The sequence below is a fragment of the Chaetodon trifascialis genome, chromosome 12, assembly GCF_039877785.1.
Source record: "Chaetodon trifascialis isolate fChaTrf1 chromosome 12, fChaTrf1.hap1, whole genome shotgun sequence".
NCBI classification, from domain to species: domain Eukaryota; kingdom Metazoa; phylum Chordata; class Actinopteri; order Chaetodontiformes; family Chaetodontidae; genus Chaetodon; species Chaetodon trifascialis.
In genome coordinates, this window is record NC_092067.1 from 1,388,156 (window position 1) to 1,406,529 (window position 18,374).

The window sequence follows — 18,374 nt, forward strand, 5'->3', positions numbered from 1 at the left end:
AAGTCATAAAAAGTTTTTAACAGTGTCCTACATACTTCAAAGGACCTCAATCCTCTCTTGGCCCTTCCTGTTCAGGGCATCTGTGTTATTTTTCCAGTCTAGGGATTTGTAATCCTCCATGATCTCAATATCCAAGCAATGGGTATTCACCAGTGTAGTCTGTAGTTTGGAAACCAATCACCATCTCCTTCATCTCGCTAGTGTTTATGTGCAGGTGGTTCAGTCCACACCAGTTGACGAAGTTGGTTACAATCTCCCTGTATTCCAGTTCGTTCCCCTGTGATACTCATCCAGTGATGGCTGTATCATTGGAGAACTTCTGGATGTGGCAGCTGTTGGTGTTGCGTCTGAAGTCTGACGTGTGGAAGGTGAAGAGGAAAGGGGAGAGCACTGTCCCCTGTTAAGCCCTGATGCTGCAAACTACCACATCGGACACACAGTCATGAAGCCTCACATACTGTGGTCTGTTGGTGAGGGATGTGTGGTCTTTGAGACTGGAACCACACAGGAAGTTTTCCAAAGGGCTGAAACTCTCCCCAAACATGAGGCTTATATTGAAGAGGTGCAGGAGGATCCCGCAAAGCTGATCTGTACAGTCCCTGAGCAATCCGGAGCTGATGCCATCTGGACCTGTAGCCTTCCTTGCCTTCATCCGCCTGTGCTCCTTCGTCACCTGGTCAGCTGTTATGACAAGGCTGGGTGCAGCTCCCTGCACCCTCCTCAGCTCTTCTTTGTCCCCTGAACTAAAGACCCTCTTCTTCTTAAGTAGGGCTTTCAGTTCCGGGGACCCCTCAGGTTTGTGGTTTGGGAAACACCGTGCCTTCCTTGTAGGCACAGTGTCTTCCACACAGAAGTTAATGTAGTCTGTAATGCAGGTTGTTAAACTGTAAATGTCCTCCCTGTGTGGTGGACTGCACAACACATCCCAGTCAAAGCAGTCCCTTAGTGCCATGCCGGAATCCTCTTACCATCTTCTCACATACCTGATGGCTGGTGGTTGTTTATTCACCAAAGGTATGTATGCAGGGAGCAGATAAACCAGATTGTGATTTGGACGGCCCAGCAGGGGGAGAGGTGATGAGCTGTCAGCATTCTTAATTTTTGCATACATTAAGTCCAGTGTTCTATTGACTCTGGTGTGGCATTTAACATACTGTGGAAGTGGGGAGACTAGAGGACAGGGAAGCGTGATTGAAGTCTCCAGAGATGAGAAGGAGGGCCTGGGGATGCAATGTCTGGAGCTGTGAGACTGCTGTGTGCAGAAGCTCGCATGCTGCTGCATCATTGGCTGACGGGGGATGTACACAGTTATCGGGATAACGTGTGAAAACTCCCTCGGTAGGTAATAGGGCCGAATGCTAACAACTAAACTCAATGTCTCTGCTGCAGTGCTGCTCTTTTACCCCGATGTGCCCTGGGTTACACCATCTGTTGTTTACAAATATCGCTATGCCCCCACCTTTCCTCGTACCACTCTCCTTTGCTCTCCTGTCCGCTCTCAGCAGTTGAAAGTTGTCCAGCGTAAAATGCGAGTCCAGAGTGATTGCCATTAGCCAACTTTCAGTGAAACAAATGGGGCTACACTCCCAGTACTCCCTCTGCAGTGTGGTTAGCACTGTTAGCTCTTCAATCTTATTTGGGAGAAATCTCACATCGGCCATATTATGAGATGGTATGGATGGTTTGTCCCATCTTTTCTTGTCCCGGCAATTCGCCCCACCTCTGCATCCCCTTCTCGTTCTCCTTATTTCCTTGGGGATCTCTGGTCTTACCATGTTGCTCAGGGCGACCAGCTGTTCCCAAGTGTAAACAATGGACCCAAAGTTCAGTGGATCTCCTGAAGTTGATGAAAGTAATCCACAAAGTAGAAAAAAGCTAATCCCTAGTCTCACCAGTTGTACATCCGTATGTACGCACTATCAACCGAGACTAGTAATGGAAAAAAGAAAAATGGTCAGAGCTGCTGTAACAAGCTGCCACTCACACAGCGTCATCTTGATTATCATCAAGATGAATATAAAGCTGTATTTACTTTTCATTTGCTGGTGTATACAGTACATGGAGAGAACTTTGCCAATGAAAGATGACAAATTAATGGTAATAAGTTATTACAAATCGAAATTAAGCTTCACAATTATTATGAGAAAATATGTGATGGGCCATACCCACTTGCATTAATCAGACGTTGTGACCAACGCCGGTCATATGTGAATTTAGAAATGAAAGAAACGATTGCTGGTTTGTTTATACGGTCACCCATCGACAAAAGAGTGAACTCTTGTCTAACCTGTATGGTTTATAGATTGATCATAGCAGCAATCTGATTACAATCCAGTGACTCTGCTTAAGCCGAAGTGCTGAATTGTGTGTCCCGAGCGGACCTGTGCTGAAAAGAAAATTGAAGAAAGCCACTGTGCTTATCCCTTCTCGTTGAATTTTAAAATTGTTGCGGTGCCTGTCAAGCTGCGATATCTGTTATCAAAACATGATCCTCCTCGTGTGTCAACCTGTTGCTAAGAAGCTAAAGTTAACTTGAGAGTCTGTGGAAATTTGAGAGTAGACTGTTGAATCAACGTGGTTAACATTCTGTCTGAGGTTTCTGATAGTGAGAGCTGTCTGTTGTATTTGCTGCTGTTGCGTGCTTGTAGCTGCTGATTTGAAGCTTATGAGTGCTTGAATCACAGTGGCTGTGTTTAGTCCAAAACTACGAACACAATTCAGGGGGGCGGTGCTGGACACACGCCACCTCCTCTGTCTGCTAGTTGTTCAGAGTATTGACCCACTTTTAACTCTCCAGCGCCACCACTCACAGTTTCAGTGTATTGCACCCTTGTCTTCTTCTACTGTGTGTAAAGATGACTACAGCGCCCCTGCTGACTGTTTGAGATTAACCATTTAGAAAGACAGAAACATAATACCTCCCCTTTGTGGACATTTTGGTTAACTGAGTTTGTGTGTTCAATTTGTGTGATAAATTAATGGTAGTGTGCGCTGCATCAACTCAACTGTATCACATCTTTTATTCATCTCTTTAAAGTTTGAATTACTCATTCAATCATTTCTTTTCATATGTCATTTAAGATAGTTATCATTTACAATCTTAACTATTGTATTCAGTTTAAAGTTTGAAAATTATCATTCATGCAGTGTTAATAAAAAATAAGCCTACGTTTGGTGATATTAACCAATTGTTGTAGTTTCATTGCATACCCTTTTAATTTACATTTAAGTGATTGTTACTACAGTGAATTACTCTCAAATTCAAACAACAACAGAACCTCGGTTCACTCATTTAATTGATTTGATCAAATAAAATTAAAATTACAAATTTGAGTTTTAAACAGAATTAATTTCAAAAAGAAAAGCTAGAAGTACACCTGTATACATATAAAGGAAAAATGTAAAGCGCGAGCGCAGTCTTGGTGGTTCAACTCGAATCAAAAGAGGACCTTACAACCAAAAACCCTTTGGTCCTTTAGGGCGAACCACCCTTTTGCCAATTCTTGTGTCACTTGATCGAAAAAGGAATTGCACGAAAATTTTATCTGTCAACAACACTTGAGGATGAAGCATGAAGCACTCCTTGATACAGTGGAAAGATCTTCGTTATCGATTCTGAATCAGAATCAGAAATACTTTTTTTTTTATTTTAAGCCCCTAATTGATTTTAAACACTTGAAGCTCTGGGCACAGGTGAAGGAGCCTCTACTTTATCAACCAGGTGAGGCCAACATTGCAACAGCCTACACACATCAGTCAGTGTTTCCCACAGGATTTTAGGAGACTGTGGTGGGAGGGTCTCTGACCCTTGGGGTTGGGTGTGTGTGTATTTTGAGACCACTGAATGTAATATAAATTGCTGTATATGAACATAACAGGTTGGTATCATCCTTAAGAACATACAAAGGCATATCAGGAATATTTCAAATTTAATCTTGAAAAAAAAAAAACATGACACAAAGTCATTAATTCATTCACTCACTCATTCAATCAGTTGTTCATTTGTTCATTCACTCACTCACTCATTCATTCATTTAGAGCATACAAAACTTAACATCAATCATGTGAACAATCTTCGCTGTCAAACAAAACGATGAACAAAGAACACTTGCTGTCCATAACCTTGGCACATGCATGCTGCACCAATAGTCAGCTAAGACTCAGGCAGCTTGACACTGAGTGTCACACTATTGTGACACTACTGACACACTCTGCACCCTGCCATTGAACACTTAATTTTTCTTGGCTTTGTGAAAAACAGTTCCAGAGCTCTTCCAAAGTTGAACTCTTCAGGGCTTGGCCCATTTATTGAGACTCTCAGGCAGGCAGCAAGATGTTCTCCTTGCAGTCTGTTCCGGAGGTCTGATTTGACCTATAAGATAACTACAATTAGTCAAAAGGAATGAAAGTAGGAGGTGCCTTTGGAGCACACATTTTGTACTCTCCTTTGCTTGACAATTATGCACACCTTATATGCACACCAAATATTATGCATATTTGGCACACCTCTCAGCACCTCTAGTCATGCCCTTACCCTGTCATGACACCATGGAGTCTGTAAACACAAGCGGTAAAAGTGCACTGGCCATCTGAAATAATACTTTTAAGCCATAACCTCACCCCGCTTCACCGATAAGGCTGTGGCAGAGTCACTGACTCAGTGCTGTCGGATCCCTCTTTTCTTTATCTTTTCTTTTTTTTTTCTCACCGACGAGAGATATTAAATAATTAATTTCATGTTAATTTTTATAAGCGGGTAGAGAGAGAGCACAAACGACAGAGGGATGAGAGAGAGAAATAGCGCGAGCGGGAGAGGGAGAAATAGCGGAAAAGTAGCTAGCTACCGGGAAATCAGCACCAGGGATAGCGGAAAGTTAGACTCTGTTTGGTATGTTAGAAGTTGACTGGTGCAATGAGATCAGCAACATGGCCGACACTGCTCCGTTATCGAACTTGATACCTGCCCAAAAGAGAAGTTACACTTACCTCACACAATCTTGAAATGCCGTCCCGGCCTGCTGTCATGTATGGATGCGGTGTCGCCGGATCGCGCCAAATGCAGTAGACAGTAGGACCGTCTATGAACGCGACCTGTTGGCGCGTGCGTGTGTGTTCACGCGCGCGCTCTCGTTCGCGGGCTATAGAGTAGAGTAGGCTACAGCTGACTGACGGGCCGCCACAGTCTCCTTAATTGGTGGGAAACACTGCATCAGTACATGGCTGACTTGAATGAACATTTGTAGGCTACATTCTTCTTCACCCCAGAAAAAATTGAGCAAAAACATGAAAGGACGCAAAGCCAATTATGACCAGAAAGCGTCATATGACAAGCTCCAAGTGGGGGACAAAGTGTGCTACTACATCTTTACCCCAGCCATTGGAGTAACCAATCAAGGCCCTGGAAGGCTTGCTCGCAAGCTCCTTCCCCACTGGGCAGGTCCTTATGTGATCACGGACAAGCTCTCTCCGGATCCAGACAACGAAAGGTCAGAGCCTAGTGCACACACCACAACCAGATAAAACCACACAAAACCCCCATGGGATTAAACAGGGAGGTCAAGGTCTCAGTTAGGTGTTAAATACATAACACTCACATAGTTAGGGGACATTAATTACTGGTAAGAATTAACAAATTTGGAGGAACCAATAGCAGAGAAGAAATCTAAATTAGACGTCTCTATATGAATCACAGATATCAATCACAACAATTCTATCAGTTATAATTGCCCTATTCTTATAATCCACCCATTTAACTAATAATCAAGTGGTGGACAGTACATGCCATAACGATTTCAGAGATCCTAATTAAATGGTGCGACACAGATCAACCAACAGCAGATACAACCACAAGTTACAGCAGTTACAGCAGTTCACTATCAGCCAGTCAAATTAAGTGGACACAATAAGAGGTCCAAACGGTTTATTGGTAGTCTGTTAACAGCTGCTGCTGCGCTTGGCACTCTTTTCAGCATCAGACCTTCATCAGTTAATGCAGTTGGTTTGGCTATGGTCAAGGGACAGGTGAACTTCAATCTGTAAATTTGTCTTCTTTCTGTACTGTAAGCTGACTATGCGCAAACACAGTTCTTTTCACTGTCCTGTTTCACAGTTCCTCAGTGGACAATTTAGGTGCGGGTAGGGTTTCCCCATATCTGATCCCTCTCTCTAGTACAGAATGTTCTGGCTACCACCACTAGGGATATAGTCACACATCTCTAGGACCATTTAGCCTACACCCTAGGCAATGCTGTACCAATTAATGTCAGCCCAGAAGACAGAGAATTGGCTTAACCTACCTATAACAGCCCCTCAGAGCAAGACACCTAGTCAGCCTATAAATTACACATGATCAGCATGACACCATACTTGCTCTCTCCTTTATTCTAGGTTATCTGTTAAATTTTGAAGTGGCATTCTTTTATTTCAAGTGTACTCAAAGCTTACCATGTAAAGTCACCAAATGTAACCAAAGAATGACAACCCTACTTGGCAACAAAAACCAAGGTAGGAAACCGACCTCCATTGAACTTAAACCTGTCGAGGATGACCTTGAGTACAGTGCACCAGGAGCAAATGTAGCCCCTGCAATTCTTGGACTTGTGTATGACAGTTAGTCCCTTTTTGCCTTATATAGTCTCATTGAAAGTTGCTATACCAATATGTAGATCCATACAACACATTAAAACAGACACCAGCTCTGTTTTAATGCTGCTGTATGTCACCTGTTCTGCTTAACTTTTCAGAGATCTCAGGTTCCCTGGACAGCAATCATCAGCATTATTTCCCTGTTTGTCATCACTGAATGTTTGCATGAATCACCAAGTTCACACAGATCATTAAAAAATAAGCAGTCTCACAGACCACTTAAACACGTACACACATATAGCGGAACACACAAAGTAGACTATATTAATATTGTTATTGTATATGGCTGCATGCAGTGACACTTTCTCACTGCAGTTCATAAAAATAAATCTAATATTATAAATATTACAATTATTTTATCGTTGCCCACTCCAAGTACAGATACAGATACCGATAATTTAGATGGCTGAACAGATACAGATATAGATACAGATAGTGATGTACTCGCTCATCCCTATTTTTCACCTCTTTAGAAGTTAACTCAATCTACACTGGCCTGGCCTGAGGAAAAAGCAGAGCATACATTAAACACTCTCTCTCTCTCTCTCTCTCTCTCTCTCTCTCTCTCTCTCTCTCTCTCTCTCACACACACACACACACGTTTGCACAAACATGCACACACACGTTGAACCTCGAATTTTGTCTGTGTTTTATATGCGTGTGTATATATATATATATATATATATATATATATACATATATATATATATACAGCAGAGAATATAAGTATTGAGCGCGTCAACATTTTTGGCAGTAAATATATTTCTAATGGGGCTATTGAAATTAATTTTTCACCAGATGTCACCAGATGTTAATAGCAACCCGAGTTATACAATACAAAGTAATCAAAACAAATAAGTCCAGAAGTAAGTTAAGTTAATTAAGTTATGTGTAATAAAGTGGAATGACACAGACAAGTATTGAACACATGAAGAAGAGGGGGTGCAAAATGCATGGAAAGCCAAGAAACCAGATGAAATCTGTCAGTGTTTAGAATGCAATCCTGCTCCCTATCAGCGCAAATGAATATCAGCTGGTTTAGTCCCCATTGATGGCCTATAAAAAGGTTTCTCATTACCAAGGTGTCACACAAGAAACATCTCATGATGGATAAAAGCAAAGAGCTCCTTCACAACCTCATTGTTGCAAAACATAGTAATGGCATTGATGGCATTCGGAACATTCCAGTGAGCACCGTTGGGGTCATTATCCGGAAGTGGAAAGAACATCATTTCACCTTAAACCGGCCACGACCAGGTGCTTCTTGCAAGATTTCTGACAGAGGAGTCAAAAGAATTATCTGAAGAGTTGTCCAAGAGCCAAGGACCACTTGTGGAGAGCTTCAGAAAGACCTGTAACACAACAAGTAATGCACTCAACCGCTATGGCCTCTATGCATGCTCACCACACAAGACTCCGCTACTGTAGAAGCTTGTTTGAAGTTTGTTGCACAACATTTGGACAAGCCAATGAAATACTGGGAGAATAATGTCTAGTCAGATTGAACTTTCTAGATGTGGGGCTGTTTTTCAGCACATGGTACTGTCAGACTTCATATTATAATTGGAGGAAGAATTAATGCAGAAATGTATAGATACTGTATGTATAGAGAATAATCTGCTGCCATCCACCAGGATGCTGAAGTAAGGGTGGACATTTCAGCAAGACAATGATCCCAAACACACAGCCAAGGAAACTCTCAATTGGTACAATTGGTATTGTTACAATTAGTCAGTTGGAAGACGCTTTTATCCAGATCGACGTACATATGAATTCACACACCGATGGCACAGCATCGGGGGAAGTTTTTTTGGGGTTCAATATCTTGCCCAAGATACTGGCCGAGGCCTCGGCCAGGGATCGAACCATGGACCTCCTGATCAGTGGACAACCACTTAACCTCCTGAGCTACAGCTGCCCGGTTTCAGAGAAAGAAGATAAAGCTGCTAGAGTGGCCCAGTCAATGAAATTCTATGGAAATGACTGAATATCAGAGTTCAAAGAAGAGGCCCCCAGAACCTTCAAGATTTGAAGAGAGTTTGTGTGGATGAATTGGCCAAAATCACACCTGAGCAATGCATGTGACCAGTTTCTTAACACAGGAGGTGTCTTGAAGCTGTCATTAGCAACAAAGGCTTTTCTGCCAAGAAGTAAATCATTTTCAGTTCGCATGTTCATAATTTCTGCCTGTGGCATTCCACATTATTTCACATAAATTAATTTATGGACTGTATTTGTGGATGACTTGGGTTGTTACTGACATCTGCTGAAAAATTCATTTCAATAGCCCCATTAGAAATATGTTTACTGACAAAAATGTTGACGCATTCAATACTTATTTTTTCCACTGTACATGCGTGTATATATATACATGTATACATGTGTACATGTATATACATGTATATATGTATATATGTGTATATGTATGTTGCAATCACAATTATTCAACCCCCATTGCATATTAGGCTTATTGGCAAAATGTGCAATTTTTCAGCTGTTTGCAATAAACAAAGTAGACTAGAACAGAGATAGTTCAATATTACCATATAAATTCAACACAAAATGCTACTTTAAATCACTACTGCAGTCTCAAAATTATTCAACCCCCTGTCTCAAGGACAGCTGATGCAACTAATCAAATTACCCAACCACCTGTTTCAAGCACACTTGAAACAGGCGCGACTAATAAGGGCTTCATTAATTCAGGTGTGCTTGGGATAGAACACATAAAAACCTGCACTGGCCAGGAGTTTGTTGAGATTGATGTTTGATTGCATGTTGGAACAAGTCAAAAGAATTGTCCAAAAAGTTTAGAGAAAAGGTCATTGCCTTGCACAAACAAGGAAAAGGATACAAAAAGATAGCAAAAGCTCTGAATGTTCCTAGAGATACATTTGGAAGCAGAGTTTTTCAAGTTCAAAGTTTAAGGAACAGTGGCTACACTACCTGGACGTGGCAGAAAGAGGAAACTATCAGCGGCAGCCATCAGATTCCTGAGGAGGCAAGCGGTCAAAAACCTTCGAGTGTCTGCAAAACACCTGCAGCAAGACTTGGTGACAGCAGGCACTGAGGTTTCAGTTTGCACAATAAGGCGCATACTAAACACTGAAGGGCTCCATGCCTGGACTCCAAGACGTACACCACTACTGACCCAAAAGCACAAGAAAAGTTGGTGCCAATATGCTCAAAACCATATAAACAAGCCAAAGACGTTTTGGAACTTTTCAGGCCTATAGAACAGCGGTATGTCTGGAGGAAGAAGAATGAAGCGTATGCTGAAAAGAACACCCTGTGATGCTCTGGGGCTGCTTTGCTCCCTCTGGCACTGGAAACCTGCAGCGTGTGGAGGGCATGATGGATTCAGTCAAGTACCAGGAAATCTTAGGAAAAAACGTCATGCTGTCTGTGAGGAAGCTGAAGCTCGGGCGTCATTGGACCTGCACATACCCTACCAACTGTGAGATATGGGGGAACCCTCTAATTTTGTATTTTTAATGTTATTTTGTATTCTTCTCATCATTCTATCATTAGTTGAACATAACCATATTAAGTTGGTTGAATGTATGAATAATCCATAAACTCATGTATAATTCATTTGATTTCATTGAGTCCATATTAATAAATCAAGTATCTCTCTAGGAGTTACTTAACACAGTTTTGTGGAACCACAACATTTTTAAGTAAATCCAACATTTTATTGTGTTGGTTTTCTAACAAAAGTCGCACACTTTTGGAGGTTTTTTTGATAAAATAACCAATCCAGGATCATTTCAATGACTTAACAAAACTAAAACAACAATTGGTTTCCCCAATTTCAACACAAAATAGAAATTCAAAATAAACTTTTCTAACTCTGGACTGAATTTAATTTAGAAAAAAAATGTTTATATCATAGCTATGTAATGACACTGTTGTGGGGACATGTTGGAGACTAACTGACAACAGCGCAGAATAGCATTGACAGTGATATAGAGCTGGTAGTCGGAGCGAACCACCCACGACCAGCTACTGTCAGACTCCTCCTGTCAGCAATGGAAAGTCTAATCTAGTGGAGCGTTGACAGTATGGCCCTTTGAGAGATTCCCTTTGTGGGCACCTGTGTTGTAGCTGAGCAAGCAGCTGTACTGTGAAAGGCTCTCAGTACATATATGTATCCTACTGTTTATTGCAATTAATGTTACCATTCAAAGCCCTAAATATCTTGTTAAGCTCTGAATGCAACACAGTTATCAGCAGGAACATGATAGTTTTGTTAATTGTCTTTTCAGAAATCATCTTTGTCTGTGGCAACTGTCAGACAAGTACAACCACCAGACAAGACATTAAAAGACAGACATTTAACAACAAAGTCGTCCACAACTTCAGCAACGATGAAGAATTAAGTATAATGCCAGTGACATACACCTCATATCACCAGGATTTGTTTAAAAGAAAAGGTATGAAGGATGTGTGGGCATGGTCTTACAAAATTACCTTGTACCCCCATCCTGATGGTAACAATGTGTTGTGTTTTCTGCCAATAAATATCATTCATGTATGAGGTTGTTTTTCTGCTGGGGCTTATGCAGCTTGTTAATGCTAATGTTACTACCAGCTATGTCTCTCTTGCCCATGTTGTCACAGTTTGGGAGGAGCCAGACAAATTGCCTGAAACTTTCAAATGCAAGGAGAGACATACAAGCTAATTTTTGGCAGAAAAGGCTGTTTTTACATACAATATGTGTTTTGCTGGAAAATCACCTATATTAACATCATATGCCAACAAGAATCTATGTGTGCAAAGAAGTTTTTTGAACAGCTTTGACAATTTCTGAACAGCTCCCCCTGTTGCACATCTGCATCTGAGACATTTTTAGAGGGCAATGCAAAGATTGGTTCACACCAGTCTAGTGGAAAGTATAATCTCCTGGAACATCACATGCTGTCATCGTAATGAACAAATTACTTCTTATTAGGTATTAGTGAGTGCTGTTTCTTTTTTGTCTAAGATATTTATTCATTGCTGTTATTTTAGCACTTTTATTCCAGCAATTTCTTATTATAAATGGTAAATAGACTTTATTTCTACAGTGCTTTCTGGTCTGATGACCACTCAAAACACTTTTACAACAAAAGCCTGCATTTACCCATTCACACATTCATATAATGGTCATTACGAGCATTGACACACTCACACTGATGCCCAGCATTGGGTGTCACAGTATATTGAGTCTCTTACCTGTTGCCATTTTCCTTCATCTGTTCACATGCTCAGTCAGTACTTTTCCACTCTCACTCCTCCACCAGCCATGCCCACCTGCCCACTCACCTGATCACACACATGAGATTCATTCCCAGTCAGTCTTGCATTTGAGCTGCTCCCCCATACTCACTCAGTGCCAGACAGTTATTCACTTCCATGCAAGACTCTCCAGCAATTACAATTGGACTGATCTCTCACTGCCGAACCTGCCTGCTTTTGACCACGCCTGTTCTCCTGTTCCCTGGTAAATATCTCAGCCTTTTGTCTCCAACCACGAATCTTGACTTGCACTTCCTGGATCTTTGTTGGCCTGTGACTGTTTGGCGTGTGGTGCACCAAACACTTAAAGAGACTTGGAAATTTGATGTTATGCACTTCCTGGATCTTGCCTGTCTGTGACTATTTGATTGACTATTTGATCCACTGAGACACCATAGTTTATAGTTATCTGTCTATACCAAGTCTGAGATTACAGTCAGTATAAACAACATAATATGTTGTGGTGGAATTGCATTTGGGTCCCTAACATATTTTGTTTCCTTAGTGATATTAACACTAGTCCGGTGTCTGTATTTAGGGTCCTCTACCTTAAGCTGAGAACACAACTGTGACAGTGCAACCTTACCACAATATTGACCCAGCAGATAGTAGATCTGAAGGTGTGCTCCTTTCTTGAGAGATTGTGTTTAGCCATCAAAGGCTCTGTGGACATTAATCAACAGTTTGCCAAGGCCCTGGCTTTTGTACTCTCCCTTCATGGTTGAGACAAAGCGTTTGCCAATTTTAGGAAAACTTTGCAGCCCTCTGTGGATTCACCCAGTCTTAGAATGGCCATAGAATGAAGCCTGCTAGCCTCCAGCCTGTTAGCTAGGCCTTCAGCTGGCACCCCAGGTGGCTAGGCTGGGTTTGGCTAATCCTGTCCTGTAGACACCTTCTGGGAAGCCCTACAGAGGGAGGCATGGCAATGCCGTGCCTTTCAGTTGTCCAGCTTCTCATATTCACTGTTGTCAAGCTCCTCAGCCACACCACTGCCACTGCACAGTGGAGGTCCTGTTGCCCAACACAGTGGAGGTCCTGCTGCCAGGTGTCCAGGTCAATGTTCCTGCATCCCTTGGTTATCCAAAATTCTTCCTGTTCCTGGGCCTCCTCTTCCTGGGCCATCCCACATCTCACCTGCATTCTGGATAAGCTGGAGAGTATTTAGCAACTGGGGCAGCTTGATAGTAAGGAATCTCAATAATCCTGTCAGGAAATAACATATGTATTAGTTTTACTGCTTTGGTTTGAGACAAGATGTGCCTGATTTTTCACAATATTACCAATGTGAAAATAAGCAGTCTTTGAAATTTGCTTTAGGTGTTAAAGGGGGCAGCACGGTGGTGCAGCAGGTAGTGCGTGTGTTCACAGCAAGAAGGTTGCCGGTTCAATTCCCGGGCAGGGCCTTTCTGTGCTAAGTTTGCATGTTCTTGTCATGCATTCATGGGTTCTCTCCGGGTACGCCAGCTTCCTCCCACAGACCAAAAACATGCTCATTAGGTGAATTGGTGACTCTAAAATTGCCCCTAGGTGTGAGTGTGAATGGTTGTTTGTCTTGTGTGTTGCCCTGCGATTGACTGGCGACCAGCACAGGGTGTACCCCGCATCTCACCCGTTGACTGCTGGGATAGGCTCCAGTTGAATTTTTTTCCGGAGAACATCTGGTTGAGGATTACTCTATATGGTATTATTTCACTTTATATTGATATAATACAGTACAATATAATCACATAAAACTAATCTCTGTACCTGTGCCATGGCAAAACAAACTGTGCTTAGGAAGCATTGCTCTGAAACTCAGTAATTTGCTTTAGTAGTGCTGGCAGGTAAATTTTGATACCTTCTGACGAAAGGTGACCGTTCCCCCCTATTCCCAGGCTTAATGCTAAGCTAAGCAAACCAGCAGGTGGCTGTAGCCTTACATTTAACAGACATATATGAGAGTGGTATCAGTCCTCTTATCTAACTTAAGTGAAAAAAGCACATTTCCTACAATGTCTAACTGTTCCTTTAATTTCATAATCGGCTATGATTCTGGTGTTGGACAAAAATATTCTGTGGTTTTCCTGCTTTCATTAGACCTCATTCAAGACATGTTTTCAATGTGTGTAGTGATGATGTAATGAGACTTTAGATACTTAGTATGTAAACAGACCTCAACATCAACATGACATTAAATCAAACATTTTGATGCTCAGTTTGAGTCTTCTCTTCTTCTTTTTCCTTTCTTTTTGCCATCCACTGTGTTTCCATGCCCTGCCTTCATGTCTGTCTCTCTCTATCTTTGCTGAGAGTTTGCTGCATCGCAACGCTGTCATTACCATGGCAACTAAGGAGAACAAAAAGACAAGCTATTTTACATCTGCTACCATAGCGTCAAATTCAGACAGAGGAGGTGATGTTGTTTCTGCTTAACGTTATTGTCTATTACAGAGAAAATACCTGAGACACAGACAGACAGACAGACAGACAGACAGACAGATAGACGGACAGAGGGACAGGAAGCAGTGATCACATCAAAAAACACATGCATAGTCTCTGTCTCTCTCATGTTCACTGATGTTGCACACCCACAGTTTTCCACTAATTTTCCGTTAATCATCTTCCCTCCATCCTCACTCCATGCTAACATCACTAAGGCAACCAGACAACCACACTGATGTCGTCCCAAAGGCTGTCAGTCTGATTTTAAAACTACTAATCGAGTGATTCTCAAATAATCACCATTTATCAATAGTGCTATTACATCACTATCATCAGCCAGGTGATTGTGTGTATTACTCACATTCCTCTCAGTCGAATCAGGACCTGGTGATTCTGCTCCAGAGTGTCCTCAAAGTCCTGCACCTCCTCAATCTGCTGCGCCTCCTCAATCTGTACCTCTTCTCTCTGGTGCTCCTCTTCAATATGCTGCTCCTGTTCAGTCTGCTGCTGCACCTCCGTCCGCTCTTCCTCAGTCCGTGACATCTCCTCAGTCTGCTCCTCCTCCTCAGTCTGCTGCAGCTCCTCAATCTGCTGCACCTCCTCCTGCTGCTGTACTTCCTCAGTCTGCTGCACCTCCTTCTGCTCCTTTAGCATATCCTCCTCCTGCTCCCTCTTCTCAGTTCGTACCTCCTCCTGCCACTGCACCTCCTCCCATTCCTGTTGCACCTCTTCCTCATGTTGCATTTCCTCTTCTTGCTGCTCTTCTTCAGGTTGATTCACCTCTTCCTGCTCCTCTTCTTGCTGTGGTACGACCTTCTCCTTTTGGACCTCCTGAAAGTCTACCTGCTCTTGACCTACGTCTTGTTGGTGCATTTTCTCCTCTTTCTCCTGTTGCTGCACTTCCTGCTCTCCCTCCTGTTGCTGCACCTCCCCTTGCTCATGCTGCTGCTGCTCCTCAGCCTCCAGCACCTCCTCAGGCAGCTGTGGCTCCTCCACCTCCTCGTTCATCTGGGCCTGTTGGAGGAGAGGAGGAGGTGGGTTTTTTTAGGGTTTGTATAAATGTTCACGGAGCAGAGTTTTGTCTCTGTGAAACATCCGGACGTCTCTCAAACTGAAGCAGTCGTAAAAACATCTATGCTGATCACAGCCAAGAGCATTTGGGTTCGATGGAACTTTCAACATTCAATTTCCTGTGATGCCACCTGACAGCCTGGAATGTCCAAAATTACAACCTCTGATTTGATCAGTTAGAGAAGTTGAGGTGTTAAATGTCAAGGACAAAGAACAGTTTGTTTTTTTTAAAGCAGGAACAGACTAACTGCATCTTTTAGTCGATCAAACACCAACCAGTAAACAAGGTGATCAGCTGATGACTTCCTGTAAGAGTTCACAGCTAACAGTTGAGCTCTGCACTCCAGCACTGCGGCTGCAAAATGATCCAGCTTAATGTCCCAGAGTATTGCCGTAGCAACGGACGGAGGAGGTCGACCAGCAATAAAGACAGGATGAGAGAGAGAGAGAGAGAGAGAGATTGAGTTTCCGTGGTAACTCAATAACTGTTGCTAAGAGTGATGGAATCCTGCAGCCGACAGACCTCCCTCCTACTCTTAGTCCTCCCCACCCAAATTTAAACAAACAAAACATTACACACCATTCAGATGCACAGAGAGAGAGAGAGAGAGAGAGAGAGAGAGAGAGAGAGAGAGAGAGAGAGAGAGAGAGAGAGAGAGAGAGAGAGAGAGGTGTGCTTGCTTTGAATGAGAGACAGCCTTTGTATCTTTGTATGTGTGTGTGTGTGTGTGTGTGTGTGTGTGTGTGTGTGTGTGTGTGTGTGTGTGTGTTTAGATAATGATAGTATAATGTTGCCGAAAATGAGAGGAACAAAATCTCTCCAGCTAAAATCAAATTGTTCATCCTATGGGGAGCAAGAATGTCAGCACAGAAATCAGCACTCATAGGGCTCTATTTTCGTCCCTGCCGCTGGCGGAGTGCAGGGTGCAGCCTGCGAAATGGCATTTTCATGCAGCGCAGGCGGGCGCGCAGCGCACTTGGCATTTTGGTAAACCGAGGCGCACAGAGGTACGCCAGGATGGGCGTTGCGATGTATGGCAAGCCGTTCCTGTCAGAAATACGCCACATTCAGTCGCGTTTCAACTGCATTATGGCGTAAAAAACGCCGTTTTTTCAGACTTTATGCCGTTTTTTACGCCATAATGCGCAAAAAGAACGCCGCTTTTTACGCCTTAATGAAGTCCTCCGATAACGCCCGTAAAAGACGCCGTTTTGTGCACATCACAACGCGCGTAAAAAACGGCGTTTTCCCAGTATGACAATAATCTCCACCCTTCTTTTCTCTCGGCCACTCAACTTGAAGTGTCTGCGCCCAATCGCCGATCAAGACAAGCAGACCAAATCAGTTGAGCACAGATCTCCGTTGTGGCAAAGTTTGTCCGAATTTACCTTGTAGTTTCTCATAGGTAAATATTTTGGATGATAGGCAGGAATATATCCCATATATTAACTTCATCATTATTTTAAATTCCTCTTCCATGCATCGTTTATTTATTTCTTTTTGTGGTTAATGCTTCTATGTCATTGTTGATTCTGACTGCTGTAGCCACTGAGGAATGAAGCGAGGAAGTGGTACAGTGGTTAGAGCTCCTTGTAGCAAACCCCAGCCAGACAATGGTGAAGCGTACTGATGTTTCACAAAGCATTTATTTATGTTCAGCCATCAGCCTTGTTTTGAACACAAATGTACTTTTCTGTCCTTCACTCCTTTCTTCACGAAATACCGCAAGAGCTTGTTCCCATTCCAGCTAGGCGCTTATCATTTTCATACATCTCCTTTGCATTGGACAGCAACACCGTGTGATCCGTTTTTCCTCCTCCCGTATGATTTTTCGTACTTTATGGATACGTGTCCCTCATGTCAAGTGACGCTTCTTAGCTGTACACTTCCTGTGCCGCCGGAAAGGCACCAAAATAAGAGCTCGTAACATTAAAATACACCAAAAAAAAAAAAAAAAAAACAATAAAAAAACAACAACATGGAGGGAACGGTTATTTTAACACTAACTTTAAAACAAAGGCTTACAAAAACTGATGAACTGATCAACAGACCTTTTATAGGAGTCATTTACACTCCTGCTCTGTAATCAGTGTTCTATTAGCTTGCAGGTTCAAATCCAGCGAGTGGCATTGTTTACTTGGACCTTTTGCTGTTTTTTTATTTATTTTACAACTCTGTCATGCACCACCTTGCTATATTGTGATGCATTTGTTTGGATATAAACCCACTGACTTTGCAGCCCTGTGTTAGTAAACAAGATGGCAGAAACCTGTGTGGACTTCCAATTTTTCCTCTCATTTCTGTCGATGTTTTGATGTTATTTAAACTCCCCTTCCATGCATTGCTAGGATATATAGACATATATTTTGGGTACATATACTTTTTTTTTTTTTTTTTTTGCTTTGGTAAGCCCTCTGGTAGAATCAGGAGGGGAGGAAACACAGCTAAGATCATTACAATGCTTCACCTATCTGGAATTAAGATATGAAATTATTGGACTTGGGCTGAACATAATATTTCCATTACACATCTGCACAAAACATTAAGTATATATAAATAAACAGAATGTGAAATAAACAGATTGTCCAATAAACAGTAGAATATAGGTTAAGTTAAGAATAGCAGCAGGGATGTGTGAATGGAGGGAAGAGAAGTCCCAATGATTTTCTCTGCTGTCCTCACCACTCTCCTCACATTCTTCCAGTCAGCAGCACTGCAGCCTCCACACCACACAGAGATGCCGCTGGTCAAGATGCTCTCTATGGTGCTTCTGTAGACATGAGATTGGGCTGGGGTAGGTGGGCTCTCCTCATCCTGCACAGAAAGTGCAGGCGTTGCTGTGCTCTTTTCACCAGTGACGCAGTGTTCACAGACCAGGTGAGGTTGTCTGTGATGTGCACCCCCAGGAACTTGGTGCTGCTGACCACCTCCACAGCCATGTTGTTGAGGAGAAGT

The 18,374-nt window shown here is 42.5% G+C and overlaps 1 protein-coding gene across 3 annotated transcripts in view; it reads right to left on the bottom strand.

Moving 5' to 3' along the window:
- Positions 1-15,920, bottom strand: part of pde1a (phosphodiesterase 1A, calmodulin-dependent) — a 173,025-nt gene extending 157,105 nt beyond the window's left edge. Inside the window, exons 1-2 of one of the 3 annotated variants that reach the window (XM_070975835.1) lie at positions 15,695-15,846; positions 14,709-15,361 (exon numbers count right to left, since the gene is read on the bottom strand). In XM_070975835.1, coding sequence (XP_070831936.1) covers positions 14,709-15,355 — 647 coding nt within the window. In that variant the 5' untranslated portion in view covers positions 15,356-15,361; positions 15,695-15,846. Of the gene's footprint in view, positions 1-14,708 lie in introns of all 3 variants that reach the window. The other 2 variants (XR_011602941.1, XM_070975836.1) reach the window with 2 other exon arrangements.
- Positions 15,921-18,374: the final 2,454 nt, after the last annotated feature.